The sequence below is a fragment of the Pelodiscus sinensis genome, chromosome 27, assembly GCF_052426305.1.
Source record: "Pelodiscus sinensis isolate ZL-2025 chromosome 27, ASM5242630v1, whole genome shotgun sequence".
NCBI classification, from domain to species: domain Eukaryota; kingdom Metazoa; phylum Chordata; order Testudines; family Trionychidae; genus Pelodiscus; species Pelodiscus sinensis.
The window spans coordinates 4,971,044-4,987,749 of NC_143078.1; the positions used below are offsets into that span (position 1 = coordinate 4,971,044).

Genomic DNA, 16,706 nt, shown 5'->3' on the forward strand with positions numbered 1-16,706 from the left:
CAGAATCATGGCCATATTCTAACTTGGCTTATTACATTCTGCTTCCCTAAATTCCATGGGGCTAACCAGATACCTCCCCATTCTGCCAAACCTCTGCTATGTGGGATTCTGTGCCCAACCCTTGAGGTGGCTGCAATCTGGAAATGGGAAAAATAACAATCCCTTCAGAGCCTATACCATTCCTTGTGCAGCCCTCTATTAATCAGAAGATTCTCTGTATAAATCGTTAAACACTGTGACTAATCTATTGTCCTTATTTACTTGGTCCTGATTGTTTGTTTTTTCATCCTGCTGCTTTTGTTTGTGCCGAGCCTTGAAGTGTTATGTAAGAGGGGACTTTCCACTGGGGGACAGTCAAGACCAGAAAATCCAATTAACGGGAGAAACATCCCTCCCCAGAGAATCAGGGATAGTATATTAATCCATGATGTCACCTAGCTCCTGTAGAGTCCACAGAAAACATCTTTCTGAGATCAAGCATCCGTGTTGTTGGAGCACAGTCGCTAGATGCTGCCGTAGCTCTCCCTGCCAAACCTCATTAATCTGGTGTTTTCTGCTTCTCTGTAGCGGGCACACGCCTCTGACCGTCACGGGCTCCAATCTGGATGTGATTCAGGAGCCGAGGATCCGTGTGAAGTACAATGGCAAGGAGTCTGTCAATGTAAGTAGGTGGCATTGGAGTGCAGCTGGTTTCCTCATTCGCCCTGTTGAGATCCGTATCCCCTGTTGAAACCAATGTGACGTAAGCAGGCTGGGCAGCCAAGCAGGAGCATTCTGCCTCGACCACTCTGGCCTTCTCAACAGTACAGCACCTGTTTTCTGTTCTGGCATGGTCAGTGACACCGGTGCTGCATCCCATTCAGAACCCCCTGAAACTAGGGATGTAAAAGGTTAACCAGTAAGTGTCATCCTACACAGGCAATGCTTACCGGTTCCGGTTAACCCATAACAGAGGGGCTCGAGCAGCTCCCTGACTGCCGTGGGCACGAAGCTGTGTGCAGCCCCTGTCCACGGCGGGCCCGGGTGCCCGACTGGAGCAGCCTTCGTCCGCAGGTCCACTGCAGACAGAGGCTGGGACCTGGGAGCCGGCAGCTGTCCCTGCACGGAGCTGGGGGTGGGATCCCTGCAGGCTGGGTTTAGACCCCAGCCTGGGATCCCAATTTAGCCAGTTAACTGGTTAAATGCTAAGCAAACTTAACGTTTAACCAGTTAACTGATTAACTGGGGTTTTACACCCCTTCCTGGAACATACGGAACAGCTGGTGCATCCCACCTACCCATACCTAAGACATTCAGTCTGGCGAGAGAGACTCCAGCCTGGTAGCTCCTGGCATACTCAGTGGCACTGCCAGGGTGTTTTACCTGGATGTACCCAGACCCATTAGTAGAAAATTAACTCTGCAATTCTTTAGACCTGGGATAAATAAGTATCTCTGAAAAGGACTTGGTGCCCTGTGCCAAAGAGGCCTCCAAAAGGTGCATTTTATATTTTTATGTGGCTTTCTGCGAATTCTTTTCAGAACCTACCCTCAGTCACATCCACCCTCCCTTTCTGAGAAACTCTGTGTATGCTGACAGCCCTGTATAAATGCTGGCTTCCAGCAAGCATTTTATTGGTTAATGCTCCTCAGATTTTCTTCAGTACGTTTGAATTGCAGGACTAATTAAATATAAGCCCCTCAAACTCTGAGAGGCCTCTTAGGTGTTTTCAAGCTTCTGCCATTTGTAACTGTCCCAGTTGAATTGTTTGCTTGTTTTGTTTAACTGGATTTCGAAAAGGCGCTGTGATCAGAGATTAAGATACTATATACTGGGGCATCGGGGTGATGAATTCGTTTGCCTAGGGAAGGTAGAAATGGCTGAGACAGTGAATTGTAATGTGTAAGTGTTGATGGAAACTTTGTCCCAATGCTGTTGTAATACAGAGTGGACAGGACAGGTTATTAATTGAGATGGCCTTTGGTCTGTCAGTAGGGGAGGGAGACCGTGCTCTGGTCAACTTGATCCTCCAGTGTTTATGTTTACCAGCTGGGGACCCCAGGTGCTAACACTGATTTAACTCTTTAGCTGAGCTCCCCATCTGGCAAGCAGGCTGGCTGAATGCATGCAAATCCGGTATGTTCACAGCTATAACCGCAGGCCCCCCTCCCCGCTTGTGGGTCCTAGGCACCAGCTCCAGAAGAGAGGGAGCTGCCTTCCATGGCCCGAGTTGGATTTTGTGCAGCTGACTGCCTGCTCCTGAGGTCAGCAAAGGGCCTGGGAGTTCTGCACTTGATGACTTCAGCCCCATGCTCTTGAATAGACCTAGGAGGAGCAAGGTGGCCGGGCTGCAGATGGGCATTGTTGGGGATCCCGAGGAGGAGTTAGTAATTCACGCCAGGGAGGCCCCTCGTGCCGGGGAGCAGCAGGGAGTCAGGGATTGTGGAGACACATGGCGTGTGTGTCATTGTGAGGCCCAGCTATATATCATCCGACACGCACAAAAACCAACAGCAGGGGAGGGCGCCGAGTGCACAGAGGGAATTTGACACACAGACAATGGGAAAAGGTTTCTGCCGTGACCCAGGGGAGTCTGTTCCGTACAGAGGCTGCCCCGGGCTGGCACAGAACTGCCAGGGCATCTCAGAACCTAGACGTGGAAGAGTCTGATTAGGTCATTTGATCCATTTCCCCAAGGTCAGTGTCTAATCCCTCCCCTGGGCTTCGCAAGTTTGTTTTCTGTTTGAAATCACCCCTGGTTTTTCCATGCTTTAAGAAGCCCCATGCATTAGCTTGAGAGCCTTCCTTCCTCCCTGCATGTCACTGCCATGGGGCTCCCCGGGACTCCCCTCTAGCAGCGAGAGAGAGCAGATATCAATTCCCAGCGGCTCCATTTGCCTTGCTCCTTTTCTGCAGGCCTACAGCTACGTTTGCAGTGAGAAATTGCCCGCGTGGGGTTGGTTCTTTTTCAGTAGTCCCTCTGTATCTCTCCAGACATAAATACAGCTCATATCATAGCAGCTCTGGGCCCAGCAAGCATGCTAGGAGCTCGGGGAGGGAGGGAATCTGCTACTGAACAAAAAGCTTTCAGGTTGCTTTCCCCTCTTGCTGCAATGATCCAGTCAGGAGATAAGTGAAGAGGTTGCTTCCCTGCAAAGATGCCTGCCCGCCTATGAAATGAAATGAAATCCGAGCGGCTGGAAATGGGGTGCTCCTACTTCCGCAGTAAGTGTCTCTAACAGCCCTTGCTTTTCGAGGCCACAGCAGGCCTGGTTCTGCAGCGTGACACAAGTGCGCACTTGTGTCCCTTGTGCTTATACAACGCCAACAGGGGAACTGGACCTAGAACCTGTGGGGCTTAGTGCAGGAGCCTCCACAGCATGAGCTAAAAGCAGCTGGCCCTCAGCTACAGCTATAAAGCAAACTCATTCTTTGTCATTGTAAGTGGTCTCAGTACTACTACGTGGGACAGTGACCCACACCCGAAGGTGTTTGGGTTACACCTGCAGAGCCCCAGATTGTCATATGCAGAAGGGAGCTGGTGTGTAGAAATAAAGGCACCCATTTCATGGGCGGGACTGCAGCTCTGTAGGGCAGCGATGGGCAACCTAGGCTAGTGAGTGGGCCACCTGATTGTTGTAACCAAGATCATCTCCCGGGATAGGGCAGTTGTGCTTGCTGCTCGTGTGTACTAGAATTTGCGGGTTGTGCCGATGGAACCGTAGCCACGCTGTGATCGGAGGCAGAGGGAGCGCACAGCTCTCCCAGTCAATGTTGTGTGCAATCCGCACCCACCTCCCTTCGCATACCCTGGCTTTACGTGCCTGTTGCTTTAATAACACTGGTAGGGGAAAAAATGCACAGACAGAAAACCAGCGGAATCTGGCATCCCTGCACCTGGGCAACAGTAAACACAGTGTCTCAGGGGCCAAATGTGCAGCCCTCGGATCGCAGGTTGCCCTCCGTTGCTTTAGAGACTTGCATGCCTGGGGCTGCCTGTATTTCCCCAGACTTCTCTTTATGCCTTTTTCCTTGTTAGCTCTAACGGAGCCCCTTATTTAAACCATTTGTCCCACACTTCATAAACCGCCATGGCAAGTTAGGAAGTCAATAAACAGAGCTGTAATCTTTTTTTCTTTGGGCCCAGACTGTGCAAATTGTATTCTCCCCAGGCACACTCAGCAGCACAGCTGGCAGCATACCCAGGCTACTGCACGGTTGCCAAGTGGGCAGGGCTGTTCTTCAGCTAGACTAGACCCTTTCATTCCCTTCTCTTGCCCTAAAAACTGGATGAACCTCCACTCTTTAGCCTACTGCCCACAGAAGCAGGTTGATAACAGGCTGAGCTGCTTGATGGCCTTTATTCTCGTGACTGCCCTGAGAGCAAATTGAGTAAAGGTTTCCTCCCTAGGAACTTGCAAAGGAAGCATGGATAAAACTCTTACTGGGCTTCTGCACAGGACGAGTCCCAGGTTATCACGCAGGCAGATAACTGATTTTTTTAGTTCTTGGGTTGAGCAAAACATTTCCGCATTTTTCGACAGCGAAATAATGTCATCGACAGTTCGAATAATGTCATCCAGCCTGGTGATGGCCTTTGTGCTACTGTGACGCCACACGTGGACCGGACATTCATTATTGATGATTATCATTTATCTTGTCCAGTTTTATTTGTCTGAGCTGTTGTGCATTTGATGTTTTATGAGCTTGTTTCATGTTACACGAGGCGCCCAGCAGGCAGTAAAAATCCAGTTTATTATTATTATTTAGTGACTTTCAAGAGCCATTCTGCATGGAAACAGTGTTGCATTCCCTCAAAAGCAAAATGATTTTGTAGATCTGCTCAGCACAGAGAAACTCACAGCTCAGCCTTAGCAGCCTGATTTTAAGAAGGGAGGTGTTTCAGATTTTGTAGGGATAGTGGAAGGAATGTCGGATGTAGAGAAGAGAACAGGCCTGTCTCGATTAGGTGTTCTGTGAATAGATCGGGAGTCTCTTAATTCCACTGTGTTGGGGAGGAAATTTCTCTTTGCTAAAATGATTGAAGCAGGGCTAGTGGGAATGGCATAAGACCAGGCAGTAGCACAGTGGTTCTCAGTCCGTGAGCATCATTAAAAGAAATTGTTTACACCCTTGATCTTGCACCTAAAGCTACAGCTGAGCCCACACTCAATTGCTTATAACCTTTTACAGTGTTCAGATATGTAGGCAAGAGGGACAGCTGCTTGTCTCCCTGCTCCCCTTCCGTTTTCCTGCACACAATTCCAGCCTTACCTGGAATAGCTGAAATACAGCAAGAAAAGTTGTCCTCTGCTTGTTAGCATATTTGCTTGGTTCATTATCCTCCACCTCCCTTTCATGTCAGAGCAATTCACAATTGTTAACAGATTTTATTCTTTCAAGACCCCTGTGAGGTGAGGATGTATCTTCCCCATTTCAGAAGTGGCGACCCGGGGCACTGTGTCTATCAAGTGAATTGCTCAAGAACACACAGCGGGTCTGCGGCAGAGCTGGGAACTGAATCTAGATCTCGAGACCCAGACCGCAACTCTGCCCTCCCTGTGGCTGAAGAAATAGCACCTAACATTAATTTAACCCTTTCCAAGACAAGAAAGCTGGGCTGAAGCAAACTCCTGGGTTACTAGTGTCTAGGTAGTGCCCATGCACTCTGTAGTGAGATGTATGCTCACTTGAACATTCATCACCAATGGAACCTGAGAATACTCTTTCCATGTTGCAAAAGACTAAACTTGTAGAGTGCTACCCTGGAAAGAGTTAATTACTTAGCAGTCATTCCTTTTCCCTTCCCCTTGTTCACCTCGGAGCTCTGCTTTTCTTTTCATTAATTTATTATTGTTACAAAGAGAATTCTAAATACACAAATCTGAGTGGATTTAAATTGTCTGTTTGTGGAGGGAGGCCAAATTAAACATCTCCCGAAGCTTAGGGCCTGATTTCTAAATAAATTAGCAGAGAAAGCTATGCTCTGTTTCCAAACAAACTCTTCCCCCTAGGGAGGGGGAGCAGTGGGTATTCTCAGCCCAAAGGAGTCGACCTTCATTTTATCTAGAATCCTTCAATATTGGTTGATTGTTCTTCTGTTCCTTTGGTATTAGAAGATTGTCTCTGATCACAAATGTGTAGCCAAGACCAGACATTAATTATGGGTCCCTTTCAAAGGCATGGTTGGCAGATACAGTGCAACAGAAGAGGAAAAAAAAGTACATAGCAATCTGGTTTGTGATTCTTTCGTTGCTTAGGCAATTTTCAAATTTGAAGCTCTGTCTCTGGCTCTGCTCTTGTGTCCTTGTGCTGGTTGAGAAGGACACACAAACTCTCCCAAAAACAAGACTATCATGATTCAAGCTTAAGCTGATGATTTTGGCTAAATACCAATACAGCAGAATCTGCAGAGGGAATTTAGAAAGGCGGAATGCTATTCGTCATGTCAGAATTTTGCTAATATACGAGAGCCCCTGTAACTTAGGCCAGATCTACACTACGCCAGAAACGCGACTTAAGAAATACAACTCCAGCTACAAGAATTGCGTAGCTGGAGTTGACATACTATAAACCAAATTTCTGCCGTGGAGAACCGGGGTCGATGGGGGCACCATCAGCATTCAATTTATCAGGTCTTTACTAGACCCACTAAATCAAACCCTGGAAGATTGATCGCCACCACATCAATCTCCGTGTAAGTATAGATAAGGCCTTAGTGCCATTAGAAACATTAATGACCAGAAGGGATTAGAACCCTGTTTTTGTATTACACCTAATGGAACTTACCTCCTGTAACCCACCCCAGAGCTATGCTGGGAATTCAGTCCTGGTTTGGAAGACAGACTGCAAAATTCTACATAACGCACGTAACTGCACACAGCCTTTGGTGTTCCTTTCCTCCTCAGGTACTGACTCAATACAGTGTGAAGACAAATAACACAACCTAAGGCAGCAATGGGCAACCAAGAACAATGAGGGGGCTGCATGAGTGGCCCTCCTTCATGTCAGTGGGCTCCAGCAGCCCATGGCCCACTGGGATTCCATCTGTGGACCCCCGTCTGCCTCATGCACTGGGGGAGCCCTGCACTTCCTACTTCTCCCCTCCCTCCTAGCACTTCTGGAGCACCACAAATTGCCTGATTTGCATTCTGTCCCCCCTCCTTCCCCGAGCTGGAACAGCTGATTCACAGCGTTCCAAAAGTGCTAAGAGGAAGGGTGAGAAATAAGTAAGTGCGGGGCTCTGGTGCCGCAGTGCGTGAGAGGTGCCTGGGGAAAGGGAACAGAGAGGGGGCCACGGGCCACGTGTAGAACCCAGTGGGCTGCAGGTAGAACCCAGTGGGTCGCATGTGGCCCGTGGGCCACAGGATTGCCTACCACTGGTCTCAGGTGCAGTGGATGCAGACTGTCTTTTTGGTTTTTAAGTTGCAGGGGGGCAGCCTCTCCTTTAACTTGCTCCTCTCACCTTTTAGCCGGTAAGAATAACTTTTATAGACAAACATTCCAAATAAGGTTTCCTTGAGAAATTAGCGACCTCCCCTTCACTATATTGTCTTAACTTGTGTGGGAAGGGAGGGGAGGGAATGAATGTGGTTTGATGAGCACCACTTTTGCCTCTTATGGTTTGTTTTTCCTGCTATCACCCTTCACTTCCCACCCTCAACATGTCAGTAACACCCACTTACACTCACACTAGGGGAGACCCAGGCCTCTCTAAATTTGGTCTTGAGTCCTTAACTCACTGCATTGTAAAATTAAAAAAAAAAAGATATCAGGGCTTCAAAGGCTCAGCACAAAGGCAAATTCTACTCTCCTGTCCTCTTTCCTTCATGCCAGGTTGTGGAGGGAGAGACGGAAGTTAGACAGATGCAGCTGAAACACTTTTTGCAGCTACTGCGTGCCGTGCTTTTACAGCAATGGTTACAACTTGAGATTCAGATCAGCACAAGAGAGAGTGTCTGCAAGGAGCTTTATTAAGATCTTGAAACTCCATGGTGTGGGAGGGAAGCTGTCAGTTGTACTGATTAGCTTCGGTGGCGCTTTACATTATTGCCAGTGGATTAGAACTATGGTCCTTCCCATGTAATGCATACCCCTCTGGACACTTCCCAGCTTCCCATATGTTGTCCCTCTAACTACAGGTCTCTGTCCTGCCCTGGAAAGACCAGCTCTAGACAGAGGAGAAAGCTTACCTCCCATATCCTCTGCTGAGGCCAGCAACCATAATGGTAGCTTTTATGCTGAGGGCACCTGTCCCACTAGATATAGGACTTCAGCTGTTTTGAACAGAGGCCAGTAAACAAGTCTGACAATGGCCTGTTTCAGCTGGGTTGGATTTGGAGATTAGCTATCTTCCAGTCTGATGGGGCTCTGGTGTACATGTTTTAAAAGACTCTTAGCAAGTAACTGTATAGTGGACCAAAACTACATAAGTGTAACTGCATGGAAGTCAGTTAATTTGCCGCTGGGTGTTCTGTCTGGGAAAAGATCAGACAGTGAAGGAGATTTCTTATTCTAAGTGTTAATCTTCTTCTCATTTTCCTTTGCTGTCCAGGTCTGTAAGATTGTGAATACAACGACCCTGACTTGCTTAGCCCCACCCCTCACTTCTGAGTACAGACCTGGCTTGGATGCTGTCGAGCGACCGGACGAATTTGGTTTTGTCTTTAACAACGTGCAATCTCTGCTCATCTATAATGACACTAAGTTTATTTACTATCCAAACCCAACATTTGAACTTCTCAGCTCTACTGGGGTTTTGGATCAGAAGCCAGGATCGCCTATCATTCTCAAGGTATGAATGCTGGATGTGGTGTTCCAGTCATTTGCATAATTCAGCTGCTCTCTTATTAATTCCAAAAGCCGCCTGCACTGCAATGGGAAATGGGTGGCATGAGAGAGAGTGAAGTCTAAGCCCCAGAAGAGGGTTGTAGATTAAGACCTTGTGATAGACCTGAAATGCAAAACTGAACTTGGCTATAGCCTGTAATTGCTAATCAGTGGGCAAACTCAGAGAGGGGAAGAGAAGGTTTGAAGTACACAGGGTCCCTGACGTTGTACGTTGACTGTCCTTCATCCTTCCCAAGTATGTAAATGCACTGTACTCCGGGAGTCTTTCAGATGAGTCCTTAACAAATGCCACAGCGAAGACCCCCACAGCACTTTTAGGCCAGCTCAGCTTAAGGTACGCTACTCCAGCTACGTACAATACATTGCTGGAGTCGGCTTACCTTAAGCCGATCTTGGCAGCATCCACAGAGCAGGAGGCCAACCGGAGTAAATGCTCCCATCGGCTTGCCTTACTCCTCGTGATTGCCAGGAGCACAGGAGATGGCTGGAGCAGTCCTCGGCATTCAATTTTCAGATCTATACTAGACCCACTAAATCGAATGCCAGAATATCGACCTCTGGCACTGTGTGAGCAAGGGTTTGTTCTTGTGTTAAAGGCTAAACTGCCCCTCCCTTTCCCTGTTGCACAGGATGCTACACATAAGCTGGCAGCACATTCCCTGAAGACATGGCGCCATTGGTGTGGTGCTGTGTAAAGCCCCTTGGGCTGACCGGTATTATAACTATGTAAAGCATTTCTTACTGAGTGTGGTGCCATCAATTTATGATCTGCTAAGTGAAGAAGAGGTAAAAACTTCCCCAAACCCAGAGAATTTTGTCTAAGTAACTTAGTTGCCCACATTCTGAGACCTAGTCTACACTAGGAAAAAGTTGGTGGCAAACTGTACTGGCACACCCTCCTAGCATAGACCCAGGAGTTCTTTTGCAGGTATAATTTATACCATATCCTTGAATGAAATAAGCTATATGGGCAAAAGTACTTTTTTGCTGGTATAACTTCACTAAGGCTTTTTCCAGAATAGTGGTGTCATAAAAAAATCATGTCCTTGCTGTACCACATAGTTTTATTAACTTGAGGCTCTCACAAATCTGAGGTTTTGTCTACATTTCAAAGTTTTTTGGTTTAACCGTGGTAGCATAAAAATGAGGGGAATTTTTGGCACACTAAATGCCTAGTGTGGGCATCATTATACCAGTATATAAGTGACTATATCAGTATAGCTTATTCTGCTTTAGCAAAGCAAATTAAGCCATGCCATCTTACACTCGTATAAGGGTGTCAACATTATAGCTTTTCCCAGTTAAAAAGAAAATCATATCTTTATCTAACCTAGTTATACCAACTGAAAGTACACACCAGGCCTGAAACACAGCAATGCAACAGGGTTAGGGCTGTGTCTACACTTTCACTTTTATTACTACAACTGATGTCACTCGGTGCTGTACAAAAACACCCTCCTGAACAACAAGTTTTAGCAATGAAAAAACGAGGACTCCTGTGACACCTTAAAGACTAGCAAATTCGTTTGAGCATCACTTTTTGTAGGCAGGAACCCACCTTTAGGCTCCAGCCTATGAAAGCTTATCCCCAAATACATTTGTTACGCTTTAAGGTGCCTCCTCATTGTTTTTTCTGAAACAGACTAACCAGTGGAAATTCGTGTGGGTGTCACCCCTTTCCTTCCTTCCAAAGTGCATGAAAGCCATGAGCATAAATGGCAGGTAAGTAATGGCTGCATGTGCTGAATATTTATGCAGTTTTCTCTGTCTTTGTCAATAGGGCAAAAATCTGTGCCCACCTGCTTCAGGAGGAGCAAAGCTCAACTATACTGTCCTAATTGGAGATACCCCCTGCGCTGTTACTGTGTCTGAGACCCAGCTGCTGTGTGAGCCCCCCAACCTCACCGGGCAGCACAAAGTTATGGTGAGATTAAAACACAGCAGCTATCTACCTTATATATCTATGTATCTAATCTTCCCTTCCTTCCTTCCTTGGCCTCACTGTGGCAGCTACGTGCCGTTTCTCCTAGAGTTGTCAGGAATCCGATTTACCTCCTTGTGTGGCTGTTTAATGGGAAGTTAAGTATCACTGTGGAATAGAAAGGAGGAAATCTCCAGGCGCTCACAAGAGATTTCCCCCTCTACTCTCAGTGCTTGCTATAGATTCCAGGAAACTCAAATATTTGTCAGCAGGACATCAATACCAGGTATTCTATTCTATTCACTGTTCTTTATCTATTGTTCATTCTGTAAGATGAGAGAGAATTTCCTGTAACCCCTGCAAGGGTCAGGAAGGAATTTGGCTTCTGTGCCCAGCATGGTACAATTGGCCAGGTGTATTAAGGGGCCTTTTGCATTTTCCTGAAGCATCAGAGATTGGCCACTGCTGAGTACTGAATGTGATGGGCTAGCATCTGATCCCACATGGCAGCTTCCGGGTTTTCATTTACTTCAGTATTAGGCAGTGTTACTTCTCTCCAATGCAGTCAGCGACCAAGTGGGCAGCTGCTGAAGTGTCTGGGTAGAATTCGAATGAGCCTTTAATTGTAATTTTTTTCCCAAGTTCAGCAACCAAAACATATTTGAAACATCACAGTGTAATTCACACTAGAGCATCCTTGCTGACAGTTGCTTATATCTGAGGCCTTGGCACATTAAAAAAAAAACCTAACCCATTGTAACCCCAGTCTGTTTCTACCACAGCTTTCAGATACAGTCTCTTCTCTTTTCTCTTCTCACCCAGCCCACTTTCTTGGTTTTCCTTTAGCTCCGTTGCCAGTGGGATTGTCACTCTGTCTCTAATGTCCGCAGTTTACAAAAGGGAATTGAAAGCCTGCGAAATGAAAGTCAAATGGAACCATCAGATAATACGAACAAAGTCGGAGATAGCAAAAGGCTGACGTATTTATCATGAACTGAAGCCATCTGTGTGTTTCAAAAGAGCCTTTTTTTGAAGGCAGCCAGTGTTTGTATGGTCTTAGTTGAAACCGAGACAGACTGTTTACCATGTCAGCATCTTCGCAGAGAAAGGGTACATCTAGACTGCAAGCTTCTTTCGAAAGAGAGTATCCACACCTCAAAAACAGATTGAAAAAGCGATCTGATTTTTCAAAAGAGAGCATCCAGACTGCGTGGACGTGCTCTCAAAAGCCCTGATTGCTATTCACTGAGTGGCCACCAGGGCACCTGTGCTTTTTTCGATTGCCTCTTCTTTTGAAAAATGTCCTTGTTCTGCATCCACACACGCCTTTTTTCGAAAGAGCTCTCGAAAAAGGCATTGTTCCTTGTAATTTGAGGTTTGCCAATATTGAAAAAAACCTGCATTCTTACAATTTAATTTCAAAAGAACGCAATTACAGTGAGGTGAAGTTTTTTTGAAAAAAAGGCAGTTTTTTTGAAAAAACAATGTAGTCTAGACATACCCTAAGGAATGATCTCCCTAACCAATAAATAAGGTGGTAGCTTTGAGAGCAGAGAAAATCTACCCTGCATCTGAGCAGGAAGAGTAAGTGCCAATTATTCAAAGTCTATTATTGCTTCCTGTTCCTGACTCTTCTCTCCTGCTGAGACAACCACTAGGCAGGAATCACAGTTTCCCCAGCGTGGGTGAAGGAACAGTACAGCGTGGTCAGTAGCGCCGCTGGGATTGTGTCAGGACTGAGCAGTGGTACAGGGTGAATCCAGTGTCCTTCAGGAGGGGAGGTCAAAGCTGGTGTCATAGCAGAAGCCTCACCACAGTAAAAGGTGCTGAACGAAGATACGGTCTTTCCAAGTGCATGATTAGTTGACCGTCAGCTAGACATGGGAAATCGGGGGGGGGAGAAAGCACAATCCAAACCCAGAGAGGAATAGAATAATCTCCAGTATGACAGAGAAGAGACTAAAATTTAGTTTAGAAAAGAGAAGATTGAGGGGGGACATGATAGCCGTTTTCAGGTATCTAAAAGGGTGTCACAAGGAGGAGGGAGAAAACTTGTTCATCTTGGCCTCTGAGGCTAGAACAAGAAGCAATGGGCTTAAACTGCAGCAAGGGAGGTTTAGGTTGGACATTAGGGAAAACTTCCTAACTGTCAGGGTGGTCAAACACTGGAATAAATTGCCCAAGGAGGTTGTGGAATCCCCATCTCTGGAGATATTTAAGAGTAGGTTAGATAAATGTCTATCAGAGATGGTCTAGACAGTATTTGGCCCTGCCATGAAGGCAGGGGACTGGACTTGATGACCTCTCGAGGTCCCTTCCAGTCCTAGTATTCTATGATTCTATGAAAATGGAAGGACATTGTCTACTCCAGCATAGCCATGCAAAATCCCATTTAATTGTTTAACCAGTTAACCGATTAAAGGCTGGGGGGGCAATCTGACTAGGTTGGAGTAGCCCCCCCATCCGCTGCTGGACGGAAGCATCCCCCCCACCGCAGACAGGAGCTGCTCCAGCCCAGCCAGAGCGACCTCTGCCTGCAGGGCATCCACACTTGTCATAGACAGAGGCTACACCAGGTCTGGCGCAGCCCATCCATGGCAGGTCCCACACAGCTGGATTATCCCTCTTCCCACAGCGGACTGGGAGCTGCTCCAGCCCCCACTGGTTAACCAATTAACCTTTCACATCCCTGCTCCCAAATGTTGTGGAATACATGAGAAGAGAGTTCTTCAGCCTGTAAGCAAGGAGCAGAGATGTTCCACCAGGTATCAGCAAGGAGCAGTGTAACCTAGGGATAGAGTGAGGTATTGGAGAAAGCACCATGCTGCATTCACAACACTTGTATGTCGGGTCATGCAGACACTAGAACTGACCATGCAAGACAGAAACTGGGGCAGTGGGAGGAAACAGGGTACCTGCACACTGTGGTGAAGGGAGCTGTCGAGAGAGCACATGACAGAAGAGATGGAGAGAGGCCAATGTCTCTGAAATGTCCCTCATCTGATCACCACAAGCAGAGCCCGCTGGCTGAGCCCCCTTGTGTTTTGCTTGACTAGGTACACGTGGGCGGCATCGTCTTCTCCCCTGGCTCGGTGAACGTGATCTCGGACAGCCTGCTGACCTTGCCCGCCATCGTCAGCATTGCGGCGGGAGGGAGCCTGCTGCTCATCATCGTCATCATCGTCCTCATCGCGTACAAGCGCAAGTCCCGGGAGAATGACCTCACCCTCAAGAGGCTCCAGATGCAGATGGACAACCTGGAGTCTCGGGTGGCCCTGGAGTGCAAGGAGGGTCAGTATCCCGCTGTTGTTGTGTTCAGGACGGGCCAGGGGGAATGGGCTTGGAGGTGACAGTATTCCTCGACACCAGCCTACGCGGGCGGGGCAGTGCAAATTACCAAATGTTACAGGGAAGCCAAAGCTGCCGACTCCAAGTGCTAGGTGGGGGCCTCCATTCTGAGATTCCTGTGTAGCCAGCCCGTGTCACTCATGTGTTTGCAATGGCTGGCCCCTGGAAATGCCCAGAACCACCCTTGTACAGAGTAATACATCTCCCCTTGCTCCTCCCGTTGGCCCTGGGCCTCTCCTTGTGGGACTTAGTTCCTCCTCTATACCTTTCACACCTGGCCTGGAAAATTCCCTGTTTCTGAGCTGGAGAAGTTCCCACCCACTCACTGAGCTGGCGGTTCTTTTCCTTTCCTGCACCAAGAGTGTCCGCGTTGCGGTTGGTACTATCACATCTGCAGAGGAGCTGAGGTTGCTCGGCACCCCACGGAAATGGGTGCCCCTAAACCTCCTTCCTCCTTCCCCCCACCCCGGTAAGGTTGAGGCAGCAGTGGGAGAGATCAGCTAAATCCATGTTCAGGAGTACTAGCACAGTGAAGGGGGTGAGCATTTTTGGCCCTCAGCTGGTTTAATGACATTGTGGTAAAATCTGCAGGAGCCCCCTGAAACTTGTCTCGACTAGGGCCTCCACAGCTTCAAGGCAGTTTAACCAGTGGGAGTGCCAGGGAGACTGATTTTGCTCAAATCCCCTAGTGTAGACAGGGCCACAGTTAAACACACAGGCAGAGTCCTGCATGGATGTGTGAAAACACACACACACACACACACACACACACACACACACACACACACACACACACACACACTCTGTCTCTGTCTCTGTCTCTGTCTCTGTCTCTGTCTCTCTCTCTCTCTCTCTCTCTCTCTCTCTCTCGGTAGTGACATTGTAGCTCTGAATTTTCTTCCAGCCCTTTGGTGAGTTCATGTTATATGCAGATTTCTCTCCCTTTTCCTGCTCAGCATAGCTCATCTTTTTCTCCTCCACGTGTTGGCAGATATATTTATAGATATAAAGTCACGATGGTAAAGAAACTGAAGACAGACAGTCAGTTTACAAACGGATCCCTTTTCCTGAGAGCTGGTATGGCCTAGCAGACTTTTCCTCACGTTGAGCTCCAATGATCTGATGCCATCAGTAGTACCTAATCTCAGGTCTGGTTTCCCTGGTAACCAGGGAAGGGGAAAGGGGCTGGTGAGCAGCCATCAGAGCCTCAGGAGCTAGTGGGGAGGAGGGGGCTGGCACTTGCATCAGGGAACTCCCCCTTCTCCCCATCCCCCCCGCACTCAGTGGGAGCAGCAGGGCAAGCAAAGCTACATGGCTCTAGCTTGCTCTGTTCTCCCAGCTTGTCTCTTGGGGTATGTCTACACTACAAAGTTCATTCAAACTAACAGACGTTAGTTTGAATTAAATTTAATAGGCGCTACACTAGCGCTCCGCTAGTTCGAAATTAAATCGAACTAGCGGAGCGCTTAGTTCGAACTAGGAAAACCTCATTTTACGAGGATTAAGCCTAGTTCGAACAAGCTAGTCCTCGTCCACGATCTCCGCACTAGGCACAGGAAAGTGGCCGTCTAGGGCAGGAGAGCTGCCAGCCTGGCCACCCAGGAGCAGGTGTGCAAGAGAATCAAGGGGGTCCACTGAGACCTCCGACCCTGAGCCCTGAGCTTACAATGGCCGTCCTGGGTCAGACCAAAGGTCCATCTAGCCCAGTAGCCTGTCTGCCGACAGCGGCCCACCCTAGCAACCCTGGAGGGGATGGACCGAAGACAGTGACCAAGCTATTTGTCTCGTGCCATCCCTCTCCAGCCTTCCACAAACCTTGGCCAGGGACACCACTCCTACCCCCTGGCTAATACCACTCCATGGACCCAGCCTCCATGACTTGATCTCACTTCCCTTTAAACTCTGTTCTAGTTCTAGCCTTCACAGCCTCCTGCAGCAAGGAGTTCCACAGGTTGACTCTTTGCTTTGTGAAGAACAACTTTCTGTTACTAGTTTGAAGCCTGCTACCCATTCCTTTCCTTTGGTGTCCTCTAGTCCTTCTTTATGGGAACTAATGAAGAACTTTTCTGTATGCACCCTCTCCACCCCACTCATGCTTTTAGGGAAGGGTAAGTGGAAGGAGGTGAGGGAGGAATGGGGCACGAGCCCCCGATGGGGAGGACTGGGCTGGCTCTGCGGGCTTCTGGGGGTGGAAGCTCTCCTGCAGCCCCCCAATTATCCCCTCTCCGCAGATGGCAGCCTGCGGCAAGTGCAGCCGGGCTGATGGCCGAGTGCTGTGATGTGCCCAGTGTGGGTAGTCTGGGCAATCCAAGCCAGGACTGCTTTGCAAGCGGGGCACCCCTGAGAACTGTCTGTCCGGGGTGGGGGTCGGGACCCTTTAAGCACAGCCCTCGGCTAGCCTGAGACAGCATCTCCACGCTCTAAGTTCTCCTCTGATGCCCTGCCGGCACTGCTTCCGGCCATCCTTAAGCCCTGTTCAGGGTCCACTTAATGTGGACATGCTAGTTCGAATTAGCAAAACGCTAATTTGAACTAGTTTTTTAGTCTGGATGCGTTAGTTCGAATTAGCTTAGTTCGAATTAACTAATTCGAACGAAGTTAGTTCGAA

The 16,706-nt window shown here is 48.1% G+C and overlaps 1 protein-coding gene across 3 annotated transcripts in view; it reads left to right on the forward strand.

The window, feature by feature from the left end:
* Positions 1 to 16,706, forward strand: part of PLXNA2 (plexin A2) — a 324,357-nt gene that overhangs the window by 264,404 nt on the left and 43,247 nt on the right. For all 3 annotated transcript variants that reach the window (XM_075909971.2, XM_075909972.2, XM_075909970.2), the window contains exons 17-20: positions 568 to 661; positions 8,534 to 8,773; positions 10,610 to 10,753; positions 13,807 to 14,041. In XM_075909971.2, coding sequence (XP_075766086.2) covers positions 568 to 661; positions 8,534 to 8,773; positions 10,610 to 10,753; positions 13,807 to 14,041 — 713 coding nt within the window. The remainder of the gene's footprint in view (positions 1 to 567; positions 662 to 8,533; positions 8,774 to 10,609; positions 10,754 to 13,806; positions 14,042 to 16,706) is intronic.